We start from the raw sequence: 26,858 nt of genomic DNA on the forward strand, positions 1-26,858 counted from the left end.
AAAGAACATCATCCTCGAAAAACACGCAGGCTCCATCTCCACCCGTAGGAATCCCCAAACATCCCATTGTTCATGAAGGCACAAATAATAACTTTGGTGTCATCCTTCCGGACCTGTCTCGCCACAGTGGAGGTAGGAGTGTGGATGGTTTGTGATTTGGGCACTAAAAGTTGTGTTGCAAGGAGCTGTGTCTGAGTTAACCTGTGTTTATTACTGTTCCAGGTGCTTGTATTGCTTCCTCTATTTCCTGTTTATTCTGTTACATAGGATATTTCCTTGGATGCTGCTGCCTGCATGTGTGGCTCTCAAAAACAAGAGAATTTTTGCTTACAACCCACATTCTTACCACTCATTTTTAAACCTGTGGTATCTTTTTGCTAAATACTCTGGTTTTCTCTTTCCTTCCACTGAGAAAGAGCCAGAGGAAGAGGAAATGGGAAATGGCTGTGTCAGAGCTTTAAGTTCTCAGAGTGTGTGATATCTGTTCTGAATGTTTTCCTGTGGCTTCCCAGGGACAGGCTTATTTCTGATGGTGAGGAGATATAAGCACTTCCCAGTAGATGTGATGTTTGGCCTGGTTTCCAGTGAAAAGAGCACGTTTATAGTCCTTTTTCTCATCCCTGTTCCCCCAGCCTTTGAACTCCTTGACCTGGTTCAGGCAGATTTACTCAGGGGCTGAGATCTCAAAGGTATCTAAAATTTGGGGTAAAGCCAAAGGTCAGTGGAGAGGTTTAATACCACAGGCAAGGAGCTGAGCTTGTGGCAGCACTGAATGTCAGAGGAGCCACACAAGGGCCTTATTTGTGCCTGGCTACAAATGCTCAGCTGCTTCATGCCCCAGAGCTGCCAGCCTGCTGCTCCTTGCTCCACTCCTCAGCACCAGCTCCATGTTCATGAATCCAGGCTGGTTTAGTAAAGCCTCACAGCTCTTACAACCAGATTTACTAACACCCCTCTTTCCCTTCTCTCTGTCCCACTGCTGCCTGTAACTTCAGTGAGTTCCGTAAGTACATCCTGGTGCATGCTTTGTTCTCTCTTCCTTCTCGTTTCTCCAGCACTCCTTAATGCAGATGGGTTGAAGTCTCATTGGGTCTGGGGGGATTTTGGGGGCTTGAAAATAATAACCACCATGTTTTTCTTGTTCATTTAGTGTATGTGTCTGTTTTCATGTAGAAATGGTTGGAGTAGTGCAATACCATATAATTTTTTAATATTATATTGATAAGATAATCAAATCCTCTTGAATTGTCTGCTCATCATCCATCCTTTCCAGCAGAGTAAGGGCAGTGGTGATTTCAGGAGGATTAAAGATTCTCCTTGTTAATATGTGAAATACAACACAATCATCAGCAACAAGTCTAATCTGTTATTAGTGAAAATGAAATTTCAGCTGACTCTAACCCTCTTGTACCCGAATTTCCCTATTCAGTTCCAGAAGCTCCTGACCGACCCACGATATCCACGGCCTCGGAATCGTCCGTCTATGTCACATGGATCCCCCGTGCCAACGGGGGCTCCCCCATCACTGCCTTCAAAGTGGAATACAAACGTCTGGGGCGCAACAGCGACTGGCTCATCGCAGCTGGCAACATCTCTCCCTCCAAGCTGTCTGTGGAAGTTAGGAACTTGGAGCCAGGTAGCAGAAATGATCTTTCATTACGGCAGCTCTTCGGGTTTTTTCATTTTAACTTCTGCTTGGATTATCCCGTTTCTGCTCGATTAGGTTTGGGTTTTGTGTATGGCCTAGGAGCTCGTTACATGAATTCAAGTTGATTTCTGGCTTTCCAAGTGGAAAAAAAACCCCACCATAATTTAATATTTGTTCATGTGGAGAGGAGGGTTGTGTATCACTGCTATTTTTAACTTAATTGTCCTTCTAGTGAACACTCAGAATGTAGAGAAAAATGCATTAATGGAAAAATGTCTGTCATGACTTCTTCCCATGTCTAGCGCTGAAAACTCCGGCAAAAAACACAAGAGAATATGGAGTGGATAGTGATAGGGATCCTTTGAAGCATCTTCTCAGTGCCCACCAGTTTCAGGATTTCCTGGGCTGATGGAGGTATCTCCAATAGCCTTTGGACATTCCTTGAGTGACTTCTAGAAGCTGTTTATATCTCCACATCAGCCTGTGGCGAGGACTCCTCTCCTTTTCTAACTGCATGCTGTGCAAAAAGTACTTCCTAATCTGTTTAGTCTCTCCTTGAATTCTCTTTCCAGCACTTGTTTTGCTACAAGGGCTTCTTTCTTTTCCCTCTTTCCCTTAAAAGGAGAAATGTACCGGTTCCGCGTGATCGCGGTGAACACGTACGGGGAGAGCCCGCGCAGCGCAGCGTCGCGGCCGTACCAGGTGGCCGGCTTCAGCAGCCGCTTCTCCAGCCGGCCCATCGCCGGCCCGCACATCGCCTACACCGAGGCCATCAGCGACACCCAGATCATGCTGAAGTGGACGGTGCGTGCAGCTCTGCCTCGTTTTACTGTAGGAGCGTCGGGGGGTAGGACGGTTGGGACAGGCATGAGAGATCTCTGCAGCCAGGTCATGGAACTTGTGGTTTATTGCAGAGGGCCTGGGTGCAGGGCCCTGCTGGGAGCTGCCAGGCACAGCTCAGAGCAGGACTGAGAGAAGAGAGGGGGAGAGAGGATGAGAGGGTAAGAGAGCAGAAGCGTAAGAGCGTAGAAGGGTAAGAGAGCGAGGTTCCCGTTACAATACCATAAATCTTCTTCTGTGTTGAATATTCTAATTCTCACTAACCAGTCTAGTACAAGATACAAATCCTATAGCATTTACATACAGCCTATAAGAATCATTACATTACCATACTGTGTTACATTTTAAACCTTAAAAACTCCTCTTTGGGCCCCTTCTGCCAAGCCAGTAGGGTCTGCTCTGACCCTTGGACCTGTCTGCAAGCAGAGGGTGTTGTTCCATCTAAAGATTACCTTTGGCTGGCCACACCATTGTTTTCCAGTTGTTCAGTAACTGAGGGATCTCAAAGCTTGCTTTCATTTCAATCTCATTTATAGTTTCTATATTCTCAAAATCTTTTGCCAGACAACCATATTTATAAGGCTTTCCTGTTTCATCTTCCCCAACACTTACCACAGTTTGTAAAGTCAAGGATTAATGCTGTTTGTGGAGTGGTTTTCCTCCCCACAAGACCTGGAGATTTGCCCCCATTTCCAGTCACTTTTCCCGCTCAGAGGCAGCCCTGTCAGTTGTCTGTTGCCTTTTGCACCATCTCCCAGCTTCCCTCCGCCCCACTCCCCTCCCAGCTCCCCGGGGACCCCGCACACCCCTCCTCGGGTTACGCCAGATGTGCCCAACTGGCAGCTCCAGTGAGAGGCTGCAGCCGCCCCAGTCCACCTGCTCTGGCACAGACATCTCAGAGGCACCAGTGGGCTTAACTCTGTCCCAAGCCCTCTTCATGCCATGAGTTGTGAGTGAGTGAGTGAGTTGGCTCCGTTTCCTGCAATTCCTGCTGCTTTTGTCAATCCAGGCTGGGGTGGCTTGGGAGAGTGTTTCAAACCCGCCGTCTTCCCTCACATCCAGTGGAGGTTTCATGTTAGAGAAACATTTTCCTTTCCCCTGTTACCTCATCTATTGTAAACAAGTACTTTAAAGTCCTTATTGAAACCCACAGAAATTCTTTGCTCTTGTTTTGAAATCTAACCCCCTGGTATACTTTGGAGGATTTAATGTGTAGAGTTCCCAGTGTTAGTTTGCTCTGCTAGCTCAGCCTTAAGAGATGTTAAGGATAATAAACTTAAAATAACCTCTGGTTCCTCAGGAGGCTGCATAACTTAAAGATTCTTGAGCTGATTTTTAGTGATCTTAACTCTTTCTGAAGAGTTTTATGGTTTTAACTTTTCCATTTCCATTAATCATGCAGATTTTCAGGCTATGCATGGTGAAACCCTGACTGAGGGTTTGGGAAGTGGTATGGGAGGAAAGAGTCAGCCCAAACTCAGTCTCTTGTACCCATCCCTACTCTCTGTCTACTCATGGGAGTTCAGTCACTTTTACTTACACAACCTTATTAAAAATACTCATATTTGCAGAGCATGAGCTACTCAGTGGCGACAGCACAGCAGGACTCAGTTAAAACTTTTCTTCTCTCATGCAGTCTCTTAAAATTCTTTTGCAGTACATCACATCGAGCAACAACAACACGCCCATCCAAGGATTTTACATCTATTACCGGCCCACGGACAGCGACAACGACAGCGACTACAAGCGCGATATCGTGGACGGTACGGTGCCTGCTTGGAGAAGGGGAAGGACACCCTGTAGCCATGTTGGCTGTGTTTATATGAAATCTAAACTGCTTTTCCCAAGCAGTCTTTATAATATATCTCACAGGAGGAGCTATCTCAACTCCCTAACGTAGGGTTTTGCCCACACGTGAGCTGGTTTCTTCCTTCTGAAGCCTCTTTGACATGGAAGCTTGAGGGCTAAATACTGGGTTTAAGTTTGGCTTGTTATACAGCTGCAAAGCCTTAATGAAGGTCTATTTAAACTGGTGTAGCTTCAAGTTGTATAAAGAGAAAACAGTGTAAATGAGGTTTAACCCAGGATAAAAACATCTGGGTTACAGACTGTACTAACAACTAGCTGGCTTTTAAAATTATTTACCCCAGCATGGACTTTCTAAGCTGGTAGTATCTTGTGTGTAATTGCCCTTCTCTCCTCTTACCTCGCCTAATCACTTCTCCTACTATAAGGAAGTTGCTTTTAGCCTCAAGTGCTGTAACACTCTGCAAATGCAGCTATGTTTGTGCTTCGTTTTGCCTTTTAATCAAGTTATTTTTTTCCCCTGCGCATATTAGATCATCACTTTCCTGGAAGAAGTTATTAGATAATGTCTATATTAGTCCAGAAGTGGAAAACCCTTTTAAAAATATTTTATTTAATGTCCTTATTGCTCGGCCTGAGCAAACGCAGTGATCTCATTCTGGCCCAATGACGTTAATTATTTTTTTCCCCCTCATTTATTCAGTTACAAGAGGAATGGACCTTTATTTTGAAAATTTTCCCCTGCCAGACAATACTGCACATAGTACTTTGATGCATGACATAAGCTTTTGCACACTATAAAGCTATTAAAGGTCCAGAGTTTGAGCTCAGAGGCTTTAAAGAACCTTATGCAGGCTTCACCTTCATCTGCAAATGTATTTTAGCCTTTGCTAGACAGAACTTGTGTGTTTATAAATCTTATACACTGAGCAGTTAGTTGTTTAAGTGGGCTCCACTGTGCTGTGAAATTAGCTTGTTTCGGGGTTTTTTTCCGAGCGTGTGTGTATTGAACTCTTTGTGGCAGTCTGAAACCATTAGCAGCTGCTCCGCTCTGCCAGAGCCTGCAACAGAAATCACTCGGTGGAAAGATTTAAACTTCAACTTTTCTTTACTGTGCTCCCCTAAATTAGCTTTTCAGGAGGAAAAAAAAAAAGGAGAGAGAACTATTTTCAATTAAGTTGTGATTGGAAGCACTTGATGTGAAATATGTAGAGGAACATGTGACTTAAGGTATTTTTGCCATAAATCACTTGTTCTTTGCTTTGCTTTTTTTCCCCCTCTGTTACCTTTGAATTAATCTGCTTTATGACAGGGAATTTTATCTTGAAATGACTTCATGAGTTGTGGAAAAAGTGTTGTGATGCCTGTGCTAGCTAAGTGCTTGCCGCAGGCTTTCCTCACCGCTTCCTGTTAAGTCTTGTCTTTCGAGACATTCAAAACTCTGCAGAAACCTTTTTTTTTTCCTTATAAATGCCGCTGCAGGCAAAATCAGATTTTATTTGAAGGAAAAAACAAGCAAAAAGCTCTGATGGCTCCTCGGTATCTCTCAGCCGCTTTAGGCAAAAGCAAAAAAAAAATCACCCCTGTCCTGCAGCGATGGTCTGCATTTCTCCGCTTCTGGTCTGAATTTCTCTGTTTCGAGAATCCTGGAGATTGAATTTTAAATGTAAATGCAGTCTGATGTCAGTTGTTTAAATGTTTTCCCTTGCTAATGGTGCACGAAGAGGACAGTTAAAGTGCCTGTACTGATTCCAGTGCCACTAATGGTTTGAAGCGGAAACCTAAAACCTGGTGTAGTAATTACCGAAAGGAATGCTTGGGGGTGGGGGCGCCGGGAAAAGCGAGGCTGAATCTTGGGAAAACGTGCGCTTTAGGGAAAGGCAGCTCCAGCCTCAGCCAGGGCTTGTCCGCCCTCCCTGGGATGTGGACACGGACCGTGCTGGGCAGCCCCTGGTGCAGAGGGGCCCTCCTGGGTACCCGCGCCCTGCTGGGGCCGGGCAGAGGCTCCGGACCTGGGCTGGGGTCCCGGAGGAGCTTGAGCAGCATCACGGTGACAGCCCCTGCCCGCCGAGCACGCCCGAGCCTTTTTATTAATGCTTAAATCAGTAGGTGGTAGACAGTTCCTTAGAAACAGTGGAAACAGTTCAAGGTGGTATTTTCCAAGAGGGATTAAGAGCACTCAAACAGTTAATTAAACTCCCTAAAAAAAAAAAAAAAAAGGTCACCGTTTAGTAAAATTTGTCACAAGCCCGTGAAAGTAAAAACTGGGAGTGATTTATCCCGAAGTGCTCAGTGCTTCAGGAGGGTGTCTAAATGAAAAGCTGGCTGGGGGCCAGAGATGACAAAACCATCCTCTTAGAGAAGATTGCTTGGCTGGGGCTGGGGCTTGGGCTCTGCAGGGGCAGTGGCACCAGGACAGCCTTGCTGCGTTCCCAGGATGGTTCATAAAATGCACCTTCAATTATTTGGGGTTTCGGCCAAATTGAGCAACCCAGATGTGTCCCTCCTGTGTGACACCACTGGCTGCAGTGGTACCTCTAGAAGGTCTGCTCACAGCCAAGTTCTTCCTTGTCCCAAGCTCTGTGTGCCAGTTTCCCTTGTTATTTGCCCAGTGTACTGTAAATAGTCAGCATAATCCACCCTAAACCCATCCCTCTGACAGTTCCATGTTTAGGGTGCACAGGGCTGCTGTTGAACTTAAATGCACATGTGTGGGCACTTAGATGTCTGGGTTTTGAGTTTAGTGAGGTTTGGCTTTTGTAGAGAATGACTTTCTTTAATAGAAAATACTGAAAAAACCCTCACTTTAATTCATCAAAAGATCCTTCTAATCAATTTCTAAAAATAATCAATTTCACAAGATAACACAAGTCTTAGAGAGTCATGGAATAATTTGGGTTGAAAGGGACCTTCAGGATTATCTAGTTCCTACCCTCTGTCATGAGCCAGGATGCCACCTGTGGACCATGGTTTCAGTTAAATCCATAAACTACTACTGAAGATTTTTGTGCTAAAGACAAGCTGCAGTGCCCCTGCATTTGGTAGAAAAGGTCCCTGCAAAGCACTCAGCCATAATTCTGGCTCCTGTGGGTAAATGAATTGCAATTTACTTTTTGTCCCCCCCACAGGTACAAAGCAATGGCACCTGATAAATCACCTGCAGCCTGAAACTTCTTATGACATTAAGATGCAGTGCTACAACGAGGGAGGGGAGAGTGAGTACAGCAACGTGATGATCTGCGAGACCAAAGGTGAGGCTGTGGGGCCGGGCTGAGGTGGCCTTTGGGACGGGAAAGATCCACTGGGGGAATTTTTGTGCAGCACAAAAGTCAGCTGCGATGATGACCATAATTTTCTGGAATGTTTCGGAGGATTGTTTTGTCTTCCGAAGCTGGGATTGTTTTGAACATATGGAAAGTGATCCTTTGCACTCCTGAGGCTCTGAGCAGAGCTCTGCAGCTTTGCCTGCCCTCAGAGATAGCGCTGCTGCCTCTGCTCTGCTGATGGCCTCTCCTTAGGAGACAACCATGCGCCTGAAGATGACAGAATTGATTTGTACATCTGTTTTATGTCTTCAGGGCTCTGTGACACGTTGTGTAAGTGCAGACCACAGCAATTGATGGCTGTGTTGGCTGCCTCCATCCCTAATCCTGCATGCCTCTGGCACAAAGTTTGTACTGTTCTCGGGAAGTGTCAGATATGGCAGTCACATTTATTTTGCGAAGAATTCCTGTCTCCTTTAATCTCTAAAACCAAGTAAGGCTGTAAAGGGAAAATGCAGACAGTAAACTTCAAATGCAGTGCTATGAAAAAATGTTTGAGAAAAAAAAAGAAAAAATCCCTCTGGGAGCGGAAGCATCAAAATTCAGTGAAGTGAGTAGTGAAGCCTTTGAAGGAAGGAGTAGGAGCTGCAGGGCTTCAAGGCTGTGCACACAGTTGGTATTCCTCCTGCAAGGAATATAACTTTCTTCTCTAATTTTAAAATGGGCAAGATGTAATCTGTCATTCACCCTGCCTCTTCCTTAAAATTTATCTCCCCCAGGCTTATAAGGGTGATCCAGCTTTTGCAGCATACCTGCATGGAGGTGCTTGTCTCTCTCTGACCAGCTTCACTCATAAGCCAGGCACCTCTTTTAGGGTTTTAGTGTCAAATGAAATAAATATGAACTGTGGTGTACTGGAAACTAATGTAAATGCAATTCCTGGGTTAAACTAGCATCTCATTTTCAGTGATTTTCTGTTCATCTCTTGGTTGATCTTCAACTGTGTGGTTAGGAAAGGGGGTTAGCAGGGTTCACATCAGATAAGGGTAGGTCATCTGGCAGAGCCTGGGCAAGAGAAATGAGTGTTGTGGTTTTTCCTGACCTCAGAAGTGGAAAGATTTGTGCTCTTTCAAGTTGAGAGTTAGAGCAGTTGCAGCCACGGGTACCTCGAGCGTCTCGTTAAAGTTCCAGTGACCTCAAAGAGTGGGTGATCAGGGGATAATCACCATCTTCCAAGGCAAACAGTTATTACCCAATAGGAGCTGGCATTCTCATTGCAGGATTTAATGTTGACTTGGAAGTCTTCTTTGTGAGGCATCGGGACTCAGACTTGGCAGTAATTATTGTCATTTCATGATGAAAAAAACACATTTAGAAGATGCATTTAGTGGATGTACATGTGCTTGTCTCTGCTCACCCAGTGAAACGCACGCCGGGAGCGTCTGAGTATCCAGTGAGAGACCTGAGCACGCCCCCCAGTCCCCCTGAGCGGGCTGGGGGCAGTGGGGCTGTGGCTGCCAGCGGCCCCGTGCGCAGTGGGGACATGCTGTACCTGATCGTGGGCTGTGTCCTGGGCGTCATGGTCCTCATCCTCATCGTCTTCATCGCCATGTGCCTCTGGAAGAACCGGCAGCAGAACGCCATGCAGAGTGAGTGGGGGTTGGTTTCATGGGGAAAATATTACCAGGGTAAAATTAGGAATGTCTGTGCTGCGTTTTATGGATGGGAAGCAGTTTCCTGTTAGGAGCCAGCTTGCATTTCTGTAGAGACTTGTACTTCCAAGTGGGCCTTAGGTGCAGCTTGGGCTTTTAAGAGCAGTGTCTCCATTTCTTCACACTGATGCTCCCCTGTCCTGCTGGGTCCCTGGAGGACTGTGATGCAGTTTCACCCAGGGAATGGTGTGGGAAAAGCCTGGGCAAAGTTTCTCCAGTTTGTGTTTAACTTTAAAGCCGCTGCATAGGTCTCTGATGGTTGCAGAGGCTGAATGTGTGTAATCATAATCACTTGTTAAAATTGTGGAGAGTTAAACCCTGGATCTCTCCCTTTCTTGAGTGCATCTGGAAAGCTCTAGGACAAGTCCCTTGTTACCTCTTAGTCCCTGCACAATGAGATGGCATTCAATGGCCAAGTCTTCCAGAGAGGTGTTAATAAGGAAAACCTGTTCATTAGTGAGCAGGAGCCTGGAGCAGGAGCTTTGCAAGGTGCTCTGCACCCACCAGCAACCCAGAGCCAGCAGAATCTCTGCCCTGGCCTTTTCTGCTCCTTGTGCATAAATCAGCCTTGCTCTTGCCACAGCCTGTAGTTATTTTTAAATATTCTTACTCTCCTACAGAGAGAAATGTAGGAGATAATGAAGATAGTGTCTTCAGCTGCAGCCCAGAGAGATCTTCTGGAAGCAGCTTATAGCAGATACAGCAGAAGGGCTGTTGGTGATACAAAAGGCCTGGTTTTGGGATGCTCTTGTAGTGATTGACATCAGCCAGTTCCTTCCAGACCAACATTTCTGGCCTGCTCTCCAGGATGTGGCTGTTTTCCATGTCTACATGCATATGCTAAGCAGTTGGATATCAGAGTTAGCTCACAAAAGAAAAGATAAATTTCATTATTTTTTAGGGTTGGAGAAAGAAAAGAAAAGTTTCATTATTTTTTAGGGTTGCTCATTTAGCTCCTCATTTATCAGTGGAAGTGCTTTCAGTAAAAATGTCTTTTGCAGAATACGACCCTCCAGGCTACCTGTACCAAGGGGCAGATATCAACGGGCAGATGATTGAGTACACGACCCTGCCCGGGACCAGCCGGGTCAACGGCAGCATCCACGGGAGCTTCCTCAGCAACGGCCTCAGCAATGGCTGCCCCCACCTCCACCACAAAGTTACCAATGGTGTCAAGGGGATCATGAGCGGAGGAGGAGCAGGACTGTACCCAGGGCACACCAACTCCCTGTCCAGGACACACATGGACTATGAACATCCCCATCACCTTGTGAACGTAAGGTCCTACGCTGGGTGGGAGGCTCAGCCCAGACCGTGGGGTTCATTCAGGGGCTGTGGAAGGAGGCTTAGTTTGGGTGGGGGAATACTCATCCATTGATAACAGCCAGTTCCACTGAATTCCTTGTCCCAGAGGAAGCAACTGGGCTGATATTTGTGATACAAACATCATGGTTTTCATTTGAGAATATCAGATGACAGCAAGAATTCCACTTACTCTGGGAAATCTGCCTCTACCCTCCTCCTAACAGCATGTAAGCTCTGAGAATGCCTCAGCGCTGGGCTGAGATACTTTACTTGTACATATGGTATTTCTCAATCTCCAAGTTAAATACATTTAATTATAGCTGCTTATTCTGCAGCTTTATGGATCACCCGTTTTTCCCCCACCTGTTTCAGATCTGTAACTCTGAGCAATGCTATTAATTATGGCAAAGCACGAATGGCGCAGGAGGTTCCATGGAATGAAGTGCCCCATACATCTTGAGCTGCAGCAGAGCAATAATGCTGCTTTTTTTTTCTTTTTTCAGTCCCCTGTTTGTGACTGTTGAGACAGGCTCGTTTTTTGTTACAAAATTGAAAATAAAATTAAAAACTAATTTCAGTCTGCGACCCAGCCTTTGTATGCTGTGGAAAAATACTTCATTTGCTGAAACGTGTCCTGTTTCCAAGAGAGAATAATGATTTCATTATTGTCTATGGAAACAGATGGCTTGCATTCAAACTTACTAAACTTACTCAAAACTGTGAACATTGCCCAGGAAAACTGAAAGAAAAAGTTCAAAAGTCTGAATAACCCATGCTGTTTCTGGAGAAAAAAAACGGGTCTATTGTTTGTGTTGGTAATTGAGCACAAGCACTTCATTTTATTGAACAACAAATTAGCACTTGCACAGTAGTTGCCACTTCACTTCCCTCCAGTCTGAGCCCAGACCAGTCAGTTCTTCCCCCCCATTCTGCCCTTGGCCTACCCACAGAGCAAGAAGTGCCCACTTTTGGTTGTTTTCAAGAGCAAGCAAGGCCCAAACTGGGTTTTTTTGACCTGTCCAACCTCCCAGTGGGTGAAACTCTCCAAAAATCTCCAAGCCCTCAGGGAGGGAGGATTTGGAGTGCTCAAAAGCTCACCCGGGAGAAAGACTGGAAGTTTGCATTATGTTTTGTCCCTCCCATTTTTATTTTTTTGGGGGGAAAAATGAAATACATGTATGATGACACAGGTCTTGATGTCTGGAGCTCCTCTGTGCCATGAGGTGTCCACCCAACATTGCTGTGCTGCTGGGAACAGGTGATGGGGTTGAGCTTTTCTTTCCCCACTCCCTGTTGCAGAAAGTTTGAGTCACAGGATCTCTGCCCATGGAGAAGGGCTGGAGCTGGCACGTGGGCGAGGCAGAGGAACAGGATGTTCTGATCCTGTTAGGTTGCTCTTTATTGTTTCAATGATTGGCTTAAATGAGGAAGGGAGAAACTGGCCAGAATGGCAATCAAGACTAATTAGGCATTTCCTCAGTGCTCCCTATCCCTCAAAAACTTCAGGATAAGCTCTGTTTTTGCAAAAATAGGGATTGCTAGAAGTTGCCTAGCACTTGAGCTGCCAAAAGCCAGGTGAGCCTTCCCAGCCTGGCTCCCTCCTGGAGCCCGGTGCAGGAGCCTGGCTCTGCAGCCCCCTTGGAGTGGCTCCCACATCACTGTCTGCCTGGTCCCTAACAATGAGGTATGTGTTAATCTGGGCATTTCAACTGGCTTGTAATGGCCCCGTTAGCCAAAACCAACAACACAAAATCCCTCTCACCCGGAGTCATTGCTGGCTGAGGAATTACCCCATCTGTACAAATACGAAACGGTTCAAAAATCAGTGTAGTGAAGTAAACTGATCTAATCGGAGTAATTACAGGAAAGTGGGATGGGTTTGTATGTGACATCAGCCCTGCAAATTTAATCCTCTGTCTCCCTAAACAAGCCTTGCGTGCTAATGAACAGCAATTCGCTTTCGTGTCTGTCATCAGCGTTAAAAATAAATATATTTACAGTGTGTTTATTAAATTAAACCTCAGCATATTAAGCTGAAAACAGACCAGGGAAATGACCACATACTTGTCTAAGCTGCAGTTATTTACTTTTCCCTGACACACACACTGGCAAAGCCCTCCCCTGGCCTTTGGACAATCGCTCAGTGTTGCTGTGCCACGTACAGCCCGGAGCAGGGCATCGATAACGTGATCAGAGGGGGGAAACTGAGTCAAAGAGCTCTTGGGTGTCCCAGCAGTGATTTGATTTCTAACTAGTAATTATTAATCCTTCCTGCTGCAGGGTGGTGGGATGTACACGACAGTGCCACAGGCTGACCCCTCGGAGTGCATCAGCTGCCGGAATTGTCGGAACAATAACAGGTGAGAAATGACAATCACAGGTGAGAAATGACAATAACAGGTGAGAAATGACAATAACAGGTGAGAAATGACAATCGCAGGTGAGAAATTACAATCACAGGTGAGAAATTACAATAACAGGTGAGAAATTACAATAACAGGTGAGAAATGACCTGCCCAGAGAACAGCCCTCCCTCTGTGTGCTGGGGTGGAGCTGGGGCTAGCAAAAGATGAGAGCTGGAGTCCTGGCTAGCACTAGGAGCTCCATGGATAGGAAAGCAGTTGAGGATTTTCTGTACGATAGAATAAAACAAGTTGTTAAAACCCCAGAGCTCACTTTGCTCAACATGCTCCTCTGATGCTCTCTAGGATGTGAGGCAGGTTGGGCACTGGATTTAAAAAAAAATCTGTATTTCCTGTGTTTTTCTTCAGTTCTGAGATAACAAAATCATTCCATATGGAGCTTGTCAAATCGGATTTAATTGGTCTTCTATATTTTACACTTCCTGACATTCCCTTAAGAACATTAACCAGCTCACTCCTTTGCCTTCACAATGCTGTTCTTTGTGAAACATGGGATTTGAAGTTCTTGAGGCCTTCAGGAGGAGATGACCAGCCATTGTCAGAGTGGGATACATTTTTTTTCATGTGAAAAAGGATTCCTGTGTAGAATAAGAGAAAATCTCTCTTCTGCATTGTAGCTGGGAGTCAGAAACCTAATAAAAATTACTGAGTTTTCACTTTTGGAATTATTATCCTCCTTAGGCTTCTGACTCAATCTCTGGTTATTTTAATGATTAGAAATAGGACTGAATGTCAGACAAGCTGGGCTGCTCTGACTGTTAGGTTCTGGGCTTTTTTTCAATCATACTTTGATTTTTCAGTATTTTTAAAATCTTCAGCTGCCTTTAGGTGTGCATCTGGCTAAGCTGAGTTGAAATTAATCATTGAATCATTGAATATTCTGAGTTGGGCCCACAAACATCATTGAGTCCAACCCCTGTTGAACAATAAAGCTGTTGTTGAAGGCAGTAAACACATTCACTTTATTTTCATAGTTTTACTTTTTAAAATACTGCTTATAATGAGCTTTGAATCCTTCTTCCTTCCATAAATATGGGCATGACAGTGAAATGCTGGCAAGCTGCTGCTGGCAGGGGGAGCTGGGCATGCCTTGCCTGGCCCAGTGTCCCTGGCAGGTCTCAGGAAAGCCCAGGACATTCCCTCACACCCCAGTGCTGTGATTTCAAGCAGGCTGTGCAGCAGCTTTCACCAGGATGTCTGAGCCTCGTGGTAATTTAGAACATGCCATATGTGTTACACTGTAATTAAGAGCTTGCTTCCAGTGTTAAACACATTCAATTCTTTATTTGCTCTTTTTTTTTTCCCCCTAAGAAAGCGAGGGAAAGAGTTCCATCCTCTGCAACTGCACTGCTCCTCCCAGACGGGTCATCAGCAGGGCCTGAACTTTGAGTTTTCACAGCCCCATTCTATATTTGACTGCTTGATAGAGAAACAAGTTGTCCCTTAGCGCTGCCTTGCCCCGGAGGGGATCATTAACCTCGTTTTGGCAGAGAGCTGCACAGCAGGGACCGCTCTGTTCCTGTCCTGCCGCTGGGGGAATGCAAAGAGGACATGGGAGAGGGGAGAGGAGGGGACCAGGACGTGCCTCAGCTTTCCACCAGGGAGCTGGGTGTGTGCCCAGGGGGAGGAGGAGGAAGAGGAGAGGGAGGAGGAAGGCCTGTTGGGTTGGTGCAGTCAGCCCAGTGGGTTTTGGCAAGTGGGAATTGGAGGCTGGAGTGTTTTCCCCATTTTGTTCAACCTCACTGCACAGGTGAGGGCTGTCCCCCTGACCTGCCTGTCCCATCCCACCCTGGAATCCTGTGCTGGAATCAGGCAGCTCCCCCAGGCAGGAGGGGAGGGGGGTTCAGGTGGGCACAGCTCTGGCAGGCTGTGCCAGATCAGGACTGTGGCCTTGGTGCCACGAATTCCTCACCAGCCCATTTCCACCAAATGCCTGGAGCTGTTGCTGATTTGGGCTGAATGCAGCAGTTTTGTGAATTGTAACCACGTGCAAATGAATCCTAAAGGTTCAGCATTATTTCATAGCTGTTTTCAGCTTCAGCCATCTCAGAGCAGGTTTTATTATTTCAGTGCTGAAATCCCTGGGTCTTCTGTTTAAATTAGCACTTTATCCCTCATAACTTCTCGTGGAGCCTTGCCAGAGGGAGAAGCTGCTGAAAACTGGAGACCCACTTTGCTATTGTGGACAAAGCCTGTGGTTGACAGGATTGAGAATTGATCTTTTTTCTTCTCTTGTGCCTTTGTGCTAAAGCTCTCAAGATACCTGATGTTTGCAGAGGAATTTACACTTTTGCAGATCTCTCTCCTTTGCAAATAAACTGTATTTTGATCAGAATTCTGAAATACACAAATCAAATGTAGGAACATGAGTTTGTTTTTCAGCTTTTTCATCTAAATTATGATTTTTTTTTTTTAGATTATAGTTTAGTAGGGTTTCAGAATTAAGAATTGACAGAAGATGTGTTTTCCCAGCAGGGATTTTACATCACTCCTCCTCCACACTCTGCTCTGGTTATCCCCATGGCTAGTTTCCATCAAAATGTGGTTATTGAAGCTTAGAAGGCTGAACTGCTGTGTTGAAACATCCTTCAAGCTCTTACAATAATACAGAGAACCTCACTGACCCCTGTATCTTTAAGAAGAAACCCCCAGAAACATGCAAACCCAAACATTTAGATGGGTTTCTCTGAGCCTTTTTTTCTAAATAATAAGTGAGTGCAGTCAAAACCTCTGCGGAGAGAAAGGCAAACTAATAAATGGATTTGTTTGAGGACCAGATGTGTTTCATGTGGATTCTCCAGTGGCTTCTGTGGTATTTTGGTACTTGGAATAATGATTTTGGAGGCAGTTACAGGAGTGGGAGGACAAAATAGGAGAGTGAAGGTTGAAGCTTAGTGCTGCTCCATCCTCACAGCTTTTGGGAGGGGAGCAGGCTCCAGAGGGAGCCCATTTGTCCTGTTCTAGCTTTGCAGGTGAAGCATCTGCCAGAGGGAAAGCTCACTACAGCTCCTCCTCTGACAAGTTTATTTGTGTTGTTGGGTGTTTTGGTGCTCTTTCAGTTCTGGCAATATTGATCCCAGGTTTTGATCAGGTTTCAGGTATGAACTGAGGCTCTAGGCAGGGCTGTAGGACAGGACCCTCCAGTGTGATGGTTTTCCTTATTGCCATGACTTTTTTAATGGCATAAAAGTGGTTTCTGGGACTTGGGCAGGACTTAACTGAGACTGCCAAGCTTAACATGTCCTGGTTTGAAACCCTTCTGAGCTCAAGTGCTGGGCTGCTTTTGTTAGTCAGTGTCAGCTCTGCTGCCTGCTGCCCTGGCACTGCTGCTGTCCCAGTCCATCTTTCCTCATTTCCAGCAATTTTTCATCTCCTCTGCTCAGGTTTGGGCTAGAATCAGTCTGGAGCAGCACACGGTGCTCCTTGCTGGGCCAGCAGCTGAGCAGGCAGGTCCCAGGGATGCATTTTTGTATTTCCAAATGCAGTCTTAGACAGCCCCAGGGATGATGGATAGCAAGTGCACTGGGCTGATCCCTGTGAGCAAAGCAGGTGAGGGGTGGGTTTACATCTGCTCAGAAGAAAAGAGAAGGGTGCTCAGAGTTGTATCTGCACTAGCACATAGAGACCTGGAGCTTGTTCAGCTTTCACAGGAGCATTTTGGGGTGTCACTGGAGGGAGTGAACACTTTCCATCCTTATTTCCATGTGTTTATCTGCAGATCCATCTCTGTCCTGCACCACATAACAAGGAGCATCTTGATGTGTAGTTTCTCAAAATTTGTGGTAGCTGCACAAGTGAACCTTTTTTTTTGGGGGGGTAGTTATGGCTTTCTTATGTAGGAATTGTTTATATAAATGTTCCCTGAGGCCACATTGTTCATGGGGCTGCAAACACTGAAGTGTTTTCCCTCGTGCTGCAAGGGTATGTGTGTCAAAAGTCCTGCTCCTTTTTGTTTAAAGCTTAAATACCTCAGCTGTAACAATGGATTCAGCACTTTAACTTCAGTTCCACAGCTTTACATAGGTATTACAGGGCCACAGTCTGACTTACACAGAACAGGGGGGTTAAATTTGTTATATTGCATCTATTTTTCTAATTTGCATTCACTCCAATAACACTTAGTATTTATTTTTCAAGGTACCTAAGTGTGCTGCTTGGGTTTCAAATTTGAGCTCTTTATCTTGGCAGTGAAAACATGTTTTATGGAGTTGCTTTGATGGAGAAATGGACTCACAAGTCAGGTCATTGGGTCTCAGTTGATGGGGGAAGGAACTGAGCGTGTTTTGAATGTTTTCAGCTGTCTGCTGGGAGAAAAAAAAACCACTCAATCCTTTTCTTAATGTCAGAATCGCTCCACAAATATATTTAAAACTGATTTGACAAATGCTCTGATCGTTGATATGGTAAAACATTTAAAAGCTGGGGAGGGAAGAAGGAAGGGGGGAAGAAGCCACTCTGAGTAACTTTGGCCTCTGTCCTCCCGCAGGTGTTTCACCAAGACCAACGGCACTTTCGGCAGCAGCGCGCTGCCCGTGGTGCCCTTGGGAGCCCCTTTCCAGCAGGACAGTGTGGAGATGAAGCCCCTGAGCCCCCATGTGATGGTTGCCATGTGCCTGGCCCCGGCCAGCCCCGAGTGCAGCGCCCGGCTGGAGGAGGAGGAGGGCGGGGAGAGCGCGGAGCAGCCCCCGGCGCAGCACCCCTGCTGTCGGGAGGGCATCAGCCAGCTCTCTGTGGATTGCATGGACGGTGAGGCACCCCTCAGAGGATAGCAGCTGGCTGGGAAGCTGGGAATGTTCTGTAGGACATCTGTAGGGAGCTTAATTTATTGCAGAGAAGTCGGTAATTAAACCCTTGTAAGAGCAGGCTTGGAGGAAGGTGAAGCGTCCCACCCTTCCATCACGGAAAGTGGGAGCAGTGCTGCTCCTGTGCCTGGTCCTGTCATGCCCTTGTGATTGATGCCTCTAAAAAGGGCTCATTGAGACATTAGGAGGCTGTGACTGATGGATGCTGCACTCACAGCACACCCAGTGGCCCTGGCACAGGACACAAGCATTCCAGAGCCATCCTAGAGGCAGGAGCTGGCACAGGGAGGGACCTGGTCTCTGTTGGTGGAAAGAGACCCTGTTCCTCATCTCACCCTGGAATCATTGCTCCTTGTGTGCTGAAATCAGGCAGCTCCCTCTGCACCCACCCCATGGCAGCAGGAGGAGGGGGGTTCAGGTGGGCACACCTCTGGCAGGGTGTGCCAGATCAGGACTGTGGCCTTGGTGCAGCAAGGTCCTGAGTGACCCATTTCCACCAAATGCCTGGAGCTGTGGCTGATTTGGGGTGAATGCAGCAGTTTTGTGAATTGTGACCACGTGCTAATGAATCCTAAAGGTTCAGCATTATTTCATAGCTGTGTTCAGCAGCAGCCATCTCAGAGCAGGTTTTATTATTCCAGTGCTGGGCTGACCTTCTCTGAGCTGTTCCATACAGGTGCTGTGCTGGGATAGAGCCTGTGCCCTCTGCTGGTGCCTGGTCTGGTGGGAATGAGCCTGAGCCCAAAGACCATCACTCACTGGAATGAAAGAGTTTTGAAGGCGTGTGGTTCTGTTGAGCTGACAGAGAATCTCCTGAAAAACCCAACCCAACCACGTGCCCTGCTCTTGCTTTGCAGGCAGCAACTTCCTGCACTCGGAAACATCGAACCACATTTTGAGTTGGAGTCCCCTCATTCTTCAGCCTCTTTCCAAGGACTGTAAGGAAAAACCAGGATGGAGTTCATCTGGAGTCACCCTAAATGGTTCTGGGGACCTTTGTCAGCTCCAGCTGCAGGAAACCTGAGGCAGTGACCGTTGTCCCCACTTAAGGCCAGGAACTGCACCGCTGAAAGGGAGTCACAGGGGGATGTTAATTATAACAGAGAGAGTCACTATTTATTTTTTGTAGTAGTGTCATATGAATGTATCTTGGTTTCAAAATGGTTGCCTTTTTATATTATTTATGCCTTGAAATCCCTTTTTTTTGTTGTTTTTTTTTTCTTCCCCCACACACCACAAAACTAGCCTGGTTATGTGTATAAAAAAGAATTGTAATAATATAAAGAATGAGGATGGGAAATGTGGAGTGTGTTTCCATGGCAATTTACCAGTGAGGCAAGCACTTCCAAGGAGCCCAAGAGAGGGATTTAAGCAGGTCTGAAATGACCAACAGCTGCCACTTCCCTGGTAGCTCAGTGACATGGCACTGGAACCCTCCTTTCCATGAACACCTCCTGGCCTCTCTTGCTTTCTCTGGGAAGATCCCGATGAAGAAATCAGAAGGTCAATAAGGCTTGGTTGAGTCTGTTCTGTGCAGCTTGAAGCAGAACTTGAGTCAGTGGCTGTATCTTCACGTACTCAATAACCCTTCTGCAGAAGTACAGGTGGAAATCCAGCCTGTCTCACTTTCCCACTCACAGAAGACAAAATCCAGTTCAACTCTTGGTTTGAGGGATTACTCACAGCTTGGATAGAGCTCTGAAATGAAACCAGTCATGGTGAAACACCTCCCAGCAGCCCTGGGCACTGTCAGGAACCTGCCCATCCTGGACACAGCACGATGGAGGCGTTGCAACCTTAACTGCAGGGCTTGGGTGGGTGTTTTTTCCCTTCCAAATTTAATCCCAGTAAATAAACCAAACCAGTGCTTGCAAAGCACTCCCCCCACACGAGTCACAGTGCAAAGGCTCAGAAATGAAGCACAATTTACAGAGATGGCCACCCCGAGGTGACACCTGCAGCCCAGAGCAGCATGTCCCTGGCCAGGCTGGGAAGGGAGGGAGCTGTGCCAGCCTGGCTGCAGCTGCTCCAAAGCCTGGGGAGCTCAGGGCTACTGGTGCAGCTTCAGCAGCCACAGGGTTTGGGGAGTGGTGTCTGTGTGAGGAGGAAGCCCTTGAGATCTGCTTTGCTAGCAGCAGCTCCATGGGCTGCTCCGAGTGTTGGGATGGGGATTTTTATGTTTCATAGAATCCCAGAACAGTTTGATTTGGGAGAGACCTTAAAGCTCGTCCCATTCCACCCCTGCCTTGGGCAAGGACACCTTCCACCATCCCAAGCTGCTCCAAGCCCCATTCAACCTCGCCTTGGGCACTTGGGGCAGCCACAGCTTCTCTGGGTACCCTCACCACCCTCCCAGGGAAGAATTTATTCCCAATATCCCATCTAAATCTGCCCTCTGGCTGTGGGAGACCATTCTCCCTTGTCCTGTAACTATCTGCTTGTATAAGAAATCCCTCTCCCTCCTACTTCAGGTTATTGAAGGCCACAATGAGCTCTCCCCAAAGCCTTCTCTATTGCATTATTTGTGGTTATATTTATTCTTTTGCCCTTTTTTTAGGGTTGTGCCTCCTCCTAGCTAGAGCTGCCTTATTCCAAAGTTCTTTGCACACATGGACTTCACACCCATGGGCTTTGACTGCCACATACCCCAGAGCCACCACAGATCTCCCTCCTCCCTTTTTGTTTATCTCATCCTCCCAGCCTGGATTTTCCTTTTGCAGGATCTGCTGCAAGGCTTTCCCCTTTTCCAACAGAGATTGGCCCATGAGTGGTTGGGATTTAATTGTGGCTGCTTCGTTTTCCCCAAACACTGAAATTGAACCATGGTTTTAAACAACCTTGCTTAAATCTCCCCTGTATTGTGGGTGTGTCAGATAAAGATGCTCTGTTTTCCAGAGAAGCTGTAATATCCCTTTGGAAGTGATGGTTTTGCAGGGGGTTTGGGTAGGGTTTGTATTTCTGGGGGTGGTTTGATAAAGGGATCAATGCTGCTTTATGGCTGGTGTGGGGACTGATACTCTCTGGGCACTGATTAAGATTGGTTTGTGTGGTTTGATACTTCCCAAGGGGTTATTATTAACCAAATACAGGAGAAAATGGCCCAAGGTGCCCTTGTTCTCCACACACAGCAGAAGATGAGGACTCAGGAAAGCTGGAAACTGCCTGACACTTTCCTTGGACCCTGCTTCCCTTCATGCTTGCACCAATGCAGGAAAACCATCTCAGTCACTATTTTTAACCTGTGGTTTGGCCTGAAACTGGGGAGTCTGGGGGTGAAGATGAGGCCCCTTCCCACAAAAAGCTTTGGGGCTGTTCTTGTACCACAGAAACCTCAGCACAGTCCCCAGGCATCAGCCCTGGGGCTGAGAGCAGCGCTTCAGCCCTCGGGCTTTTTTCCTGCTATCGGTGAGAAACTATTTATTGTAGCCTAAATATTTATTTTAGCTCCAGCAGTAACTGCAGGCCCGGGGCTGAGCCGGAGGGGCTGAGCCAGGTGCAGCGTTTGGAGCCAGCCCGACACGCACAGGTGGGTGCTGCCTTCCCGTGGTGCCGGAGAGAGCAGGAGAGGGAAATGAGGAGCAAAACCCCGAGTGGTCACGGTGTCGCTGTCACGGTGATGGTGACATTAACTGGGTCATCGGTGCTGCCTGGTGCTGCCGAGAGCGGCTCTGCAAGGGGTGGAGGAGCCGCGGGTGGGTGCTGAGTCAGCGAGGTGGATGGGTGCTGGGTCAGTGGGGCAGTGGGTGCTGGGTCAGTGGGGCAGTGGGTGCTGGGTCAGCGAGGTGGATGGGTGCTGGGTCAGTGGGGCAGTGGGTGCTGGCTCAGCGGGGCAGTGGGTGCTGGCTCAGTGGGGCAGTGGGTGCTGGGTCAGCAGGGTGGATGGGTGCTGGGGCAGTGGGGCAGTGGGTGCTGGCTCAGCGGGGCAGTGGGTGCTGGGTCAGTGGGGCAGTGGGTGCTGGGTCAGGGCAGTGGGTGCTGGGTCAGCGGGGCAGTGGGTGCTGGCTCAGCAGGGCAGGTGGGTGCTGGTTCAGTGGGGCAGTGGGTGCTGGCTCAGCAGGGCAGGTGGGTGCTGGCTCAGCGGGGCAGGTGGGTGCTGGTTCAGTGGGGCAGTGGGTGCTGGCTCAGTGGGGCAGGTGGGTGCTGGCTCAGTGGGGCAGGTGGCTCTGCCCTCGGCCCACCCCGTACCTGCTGCAGTGCCCGGGGCACACGGGTCTCCCGGTGCTGGTGCTGCCTCGGCACCCGCTGCCGTGCCGGGGGCACAGGAATCTCCCTGGGCTGGCCCTGCTTCCTCCTCGCCGCCTGCGGCTGCCTCAGCATCCTCCGCTGTGCCCACGGGCTCCTGCTCGCCGGGCCCGGCCCTGCGGGGACACGGGGGGCTGCCTCGGGCGGGGCTCGCTGGTGCCCGGGCACGGGAGGTGGCACAGAGGGGTTTGGGCACTCACGTGCGGAACAGAAGGTCGTGCAGCCCTGGGGAGGGAGACGGGTGTGAGGTGAGGGGGTCGGGGGTCGGGGGTCGGGCTGTGGCCCCCGAGGCGCCCCGCGGCCCCGGCACTCACGCGGGAGGGTGTCCCTGTGGCGGGCGATGCAGTGCACGGCCAGCAGCGATGCTGCGGTGGCCACCAGCATCCCTGCCACCGCCGCCCCCGTCACCGCCGGGTAGGCCTCGAAGGGAGGCTCGGCTGGAAGAGAGCAGAGGGAACATGGCAGGCAGCAGGGACGGGCAGAGCCCAGAAAGGCCCGGCAAGGTGCGAGTCTGTGCCTGAAACCTGCTGACGGCTGCTCACACTCGGCTCCTCAGCTCCACCGGGATGGAAACGCTGCCCTGCTCCACTCAACCCTCGCTCTGCCCCCACGGAGCGGCCCCTGCCCGCTTCACCTGGCGTCTGCACCTCGGAGGGGTGCCCGGCCGTGCGGTGGTTGACGGCCAGGACGCGGAAAGCATAGAGCACCGCGGGGTCCAGCCCCCCCAGGCGCCGGTCGCGGGAGTGCGGCTCGATGTCGCCGGCGGCCGTTTCCCAGGGGCTGGGGCTCTCCCGGAGGGGCTTCTTGGTTCGGCGCCGCTGCACCACGAAGCCGGTGAGGTTGCCGGCGCCCTGCGTCCGCCACTCCAGCCGCACCTCGGTGCGCGCCCGCGTGTACCGCAGCTTACTGATGGTGACATTGGGCGGGGCTGGGTACCCTGCGGCGAGATGGCACCCGGCAGGAGGGGCTTGATACCCCCAGCCCACCCTTGCCCTTCCCAGGACTCACGGTCCACGCGGAGGCGGACGGGGAGGCTGGCGGTGCCCACGGCATTGGTGGCGGTGCAGCGGTAGATCCCACTGTCCCCCGGCCACTCGGCATCCCGGACCGTGAGGTTGACCCACTCTTCTCCCTGCTCCAGCTGGTACTTGGCCAGCCCCGGTGTCACCTCCCGCTCCTTTGGGTCGTACCAAGCCACTGTGGCACCGAGACTGGCGCTGGTGCCGCGTTGCCGGCACGCCAGCTGCGCCTCGCCGCCCTCCAGCACCGCCACTTCGCTCTCCGCCTGCAGCTCGGGGACCTCTACTCGGCGACAAGGGGGGACACTATCGGCCGGGAGGTGCCACCGCTCCGTGGCACGCTGGCACGGTGGGGACGGGTCGGGCTTACCCAGCCGCAGGCGGCACTCGGCGGCAGCGGCCCGCAGCGGGTGCGCGGCCTCGCAGACGAACTCGCGGCCGCCCAGGCTGCCGTCGGTGCTCAGCACCAGCACGGCCGTGGAGGGCGCGGGGTCGCCCAGGGTCCGGCCCGCACTGTCCCGCCAGCGCAGGGTGACGAGCGGCGTGCCCCCCTCCCAGCGGCACCGCAGCATCACGAACTCGTCACCCTTGGTGGCCGCCGCCGCGCAGCTGGGGCTGCCAGACGGGACCCCTGTGGGACGGAGCGGTGTCGGAGCGGGGACATTGCCACGCTGTGCCAAAGCACCCCAAAAAGGAGACACCCCCCCACCCCAGGGTGAGGGGGGTTCGGCAATCCCGGCCGTGCCACAGCGTCCCCGTTTTGGAGCAAGCTGGAGATGCTGAAGGTCCCAGGAAAGGCAGCAGCAGCCCGGAGTGCCCATCCATGGTTTGGCCACGGCACGGGGTCATTGCAGCTCTGCTGTGACACCAGGGGGTCACAAAGGGGGCTGGGGGGGCAGATGGGCCCCTTGTCACTCACACAGGGTGGTCCCACATGCAGCCCCCAGTGGCAGCGCGGGGTGGGAGGCCAGGCAGGAGAAGGAGCTGCCGTTCCTGGTGGCTGGCCCTGACTGGATCCTGGTGGCCATGGAAAAGCTGGTCCCCATCAACCCCTCTTCCTCCTCCTCCTCCTCCTGGGGGCCCACCCAGCGCAGCCGGGCCAGGGGGAAGCCCCCCAGCCAGCGGCACCGCAGGGCCACATCCCGCTGATCATCGGAGGCCAGGGCGGAGCAGCTGGGGCTGCCGGCTGGTGGATCTGCAGGAGACCATCGGCACTGGGGGAGAGCGTGGGCTCCCCCCAGCCCCACCCTCCCTCCCACATCCTCACCAGGGAGCTGCGCTGGTCCGTCTCACCCTGTGGGGACCCAGGGCCCCCCCGCGGGGTTACTCACAGTAGACAGTGAGGACGATGGTGGCCTGGGTGCGGGTCTGCAGGTGGCTGTTCTCGGCCAGGCAGGTGTAAGTGCCCGCCTGGGCACGGGCGATGGCAGTGATCACGTAGGTCTGGCCGACGTGCACCTGGGAGCCGTTGTGCAGCCAGACATAGCGGCTGGGGGGGTTGGAGGGAGCCAGGCAGCTCAGCACCACATCCTCCCGCTCGCCCGCCGAGAAGCCCCCCTGTTCTGGGGAGAAGGGCTCCACACGGATGGCCGGCTCATCGGGGCCATCTGCGGGGACACGGGGCCCTTTAGGCAGGGACAGCCCCACAGGGGGGACACAGCCCTCCCTGGGCTTCCTCCCACTGGTGGGAAGCAGGGTAGCAAAGCCTCCTTAGAAAGGGTGCACCATGAGGGCTGTGAGCACACCAAGACACACAGTGGCCACAGATGCACCATGGTGGCAGCACACACGGTGGCCATGGTGACTAGAGAGGCATTATGCCAGTGGGGTGTATGATGGCCATGAATACATCAAAGCAACAACAAGCCATACCGTGGTGGCCATAGAGACATAGTGGTGGCCACAGAGGCATCACGGTGGCAGGATACATGATGTCCATGGATGTTCCATGATAGCTATGGACATACCATGGTGGCAGGGTGCTCAGTGGCCATGGACGAACCACGGAGCATTGTGGTGGCCACAGACATGCCATGGATGGCACCAGCCCTGAAGATGCCCCCCAGCTGGTGGCGGAGGGCCCCCCGAGGTGGGTGGCACCCAGGGCACTCACAGACGATGTCCAGGTAGATGGGGTCGCTGCTGCGGTTGTTGACCTCGTTGCTCGCGGTGCAGATGTACCAGCCCGTGTGGCTGCGGTTGGCAGGTGTCAGCTGCAGCTCTGCCCTGGAGCCCCCCAGCCCCGCAGGGGTCACTGAGGGACCCCCCCGGGGCTCCTGGTGCTGCCAGGAGAAGCTCAGCGGCTCCGTCCCCTCCCGCACGGTGCACGTCAGGGCCACCGCCGCCCCCTCCGCTGCCGCCGCTGCCGTCGGCCGCACGAAGGGCTTGGACACGGGCACTGGGGGCAGCGAGTGTGAGCAGCCCCACAGACAGCAGAACACCCGGGGCCCACCCATGCCCCCACCCAGACAGACTGTTTGGCCACTGAAGTGCCATAGCAGCCAGTGGAATGGCCAGTGAGGACACCTGCAGGCTAGTGAGGGGCGCCCTGGCTGGGAGAGCTACTGGGACCAGTTTGGGGTGGTGGGATGCTTGGGTAGCCAGGGCAAGGAAATGAGGGTGGCTTAGTGGGCTGCTCTGTTGGCTCGTAGGGGGCTATACCAGGAGGCAAAGGAGGTTTGCTGGCTGATGGTGTCCTGTGCTGGCTAGTGGAGCACTGGGTTAGCTGGTGAGTGCTATGTTGGCTTGTGTTGAGCTGCCTTGGCTGATGGGATGCTATATTGGCTAGTGGTGTGTTATGCTGGCTATAAGGATGCTTTGCTGGGTAGCGGCAGACTACATTGGCAAGTAGGGTACTCCATAACTAGTGGGGTGCCTGGTTGGTGAATGGGTGCTGCAGTTCCTAGTGAACCACCATGTTGGCTAGTGGGACTCTGCATTGGCTAGTGGGGCACTTCGCTGGCTTGCACTATGCTTTATGGACTTGTGGAGCTCTTTGTTGGCTAGGGGGGTGTTTTGTTGGCCAGTGGATGGCTCTGTTGGCTACTGGGCAAGAGGCTGGCCTTGACCATGATCTAGGGGAGTGTGATGCTGGCTACTGCTGGCCAGCAGGTCCCCCCAGGTTGGCCCCAACCAGGGACTTACCCAGGACACGGAGGAGGACGGCAGCATAGCCCACACGGAGCCGGCCTCGCTCTGGGAAGAGCCCCTGGCAGAGGAAGCGGCCCTGGGCGGCCACGCGCAGCTCCCGCAGCTCCAGTGTCCCGTTGCGCAGCGTCACCCGGCCCAGCATCCCCGTGCCGGGGGCCATGGCCACCTCCCTGCCCGAGCCCACGGCCACGGCCCGCGGGAGCCCCTCTCCCTGTGGCGTGAAGCTCCAGAAGACCACGGCCGGCGGGGCCGCGGCCGCGGGCCCACAGCTCAGCTCCACGGCCCGGCCTCGCACGCCCGTCGCCCGCCATTCCTCGTAGGCCGCCTCGCCGGCCGCCAGCGGCTGCCCTGCCCGGGGCAGCGCCTCCGTCAGGCCTCTGCTCGCCCCCCACCCGGGAAATGCAGGGACAGGTCGGTGCTCACCCCCTGCCAGCGCCGGCAGCAGCACCAGGATCCAGGGCCCCCTCCAAGGCGGCGGCGGCAGGGCCCGGCCACGCTCCATGGCGCCATGTCCAGCACCCGCACGCCGAAGCAGGGCTGCGCTCTCCGGCACAACCTGCTCTCCGGTTACCCCCGGGTAATTAAGCCCAGCCCTGATTAACTGTTAATTATTTATCAACCTGCCAGCACAGGGGGAACCCGACGCCA

At 51.1% G+C, this 26,858-nt stretch overlaps 2 protein-coding genes across 3 annotated transcripts in view; one reads left to right on the top strand and one right to left on the bottom strand.

Annotated features, from left to right (window-relative positions):
- The window catches only part of CDON (cell adhesion associated, oncogene regulated), a 58,413-nt gene extending 39,426 nt beyond the window's left edge, over positions 1–18,987 (top strand). For both annotated transcript variants that reach the window (XM_071449539.1, XM_071449538.1), the window contains exons 11-20: positions 1–132; positions 1,430–1,636; positions 2,271–2,452; positions 4,146–4,251; positions 7,423–7,545; positions 8,979–9,206; positions 10,271–10,545; positions 12,855–12,934; positions 17,484–17,743; positions 18,657–18,987. In XM_071449539.1, the coding sequence (XP_071305640.1) occupies positions 1–132; positions 1,430–1,636; positions 2,271–2,452; positions 4,146–4,251; positions 7,423–7,545; positions 8,979–9,206; positions 10,271–10,545; positions 12,855–12,934; positions 17,484–17,743; positions 18,657–18,823 (1,760 nt within the window). In that variant the 3' untranslated portion in view covers positions 18,824–18,987. The remainder of the gene's footprint in view (positions 133–1,429; positions 1,637–2,270; positions 2,453–4,145; positions 4,252–7,422; positions 7,546–8,978; positions 9,207–10,270; positions 10,546–12,854; positions 12,935–17,483; positions 17,744–18,656) is intronic.
- Positions 18,988–21,317: 2,330 nt separating this feature from the next.
- VSIG10L2 (V-set and immunoglobulin domain containing 10 like 2) lies at positions 21,318–26,712 on the bottom strand. The gene is made up of 12 exons (XM_071449777.1): positions 26,634–26,712; positions 26,205–26,558; positions 25,174–25,458; positions 24,392–24,667; positions 23,980–24,255; positions 23,431–23,691; positions 23,050–23,343; positions 22,676–22,978; positions 22,356–22,478; positions 22,242–22,266; positions 21,985–22,157; positions 21,318–21,467 (listed from the first exon to the last, which is right to left on the bottom strand). Exons 1-12 carry the CDS (start codon positions 26,710–26,712, stop codon positions 21,394–21,396), a joined length of 2,523 nt encoding a protein of 840 aa, XP_071305878.1. The 3' UTR covers positions 21,318–21,393.
- Positions 26,713–26,858: the final 146 nt, after the last annotated feature.

This window comes from Agelaius tricolor, unplaced genomic scaffold, assembly GCF_023055355.1.
Source record: "Agelaius tricolor isolate 1412-34295 unplaced genomic scaffold, bAgeTri1.0.p SCAF_29, whole genome shotgun sequence".
Taxonomy (NCBI): Eukaryota; Metazoa; Chordata; class Aves; order Passeriformes; family Icteridae; genus Agelaius; species Agelaius tricolor.

Excerpts from the sequence above, each read along its gene's own strand:
- VSIG10L2 (XM_071449777.1), bottom strand. The coding sequence starts at position 26,712 with ATGGAGCGTGGCCGGGCCCTGCCGCCGCCGCCTTGGAGGGGGCCCTGG. Across the intron at positions 24,256-24,391 it reads CATCGTCCTCACTGTCTACT|ATCCACCAGCCGGCAGCCCC; the intron begins GTGAGTAACCCC and ends GGTCTCCTGCAG. Across the intron at positions 23,344-23,430 it reads CGAGTGCCGCCTGCGGCTGG|AGGTCCCCGAGCTGCAGGCG; the intron begins GTAAGCCCGACC and ends GTCGCCGAGTAG.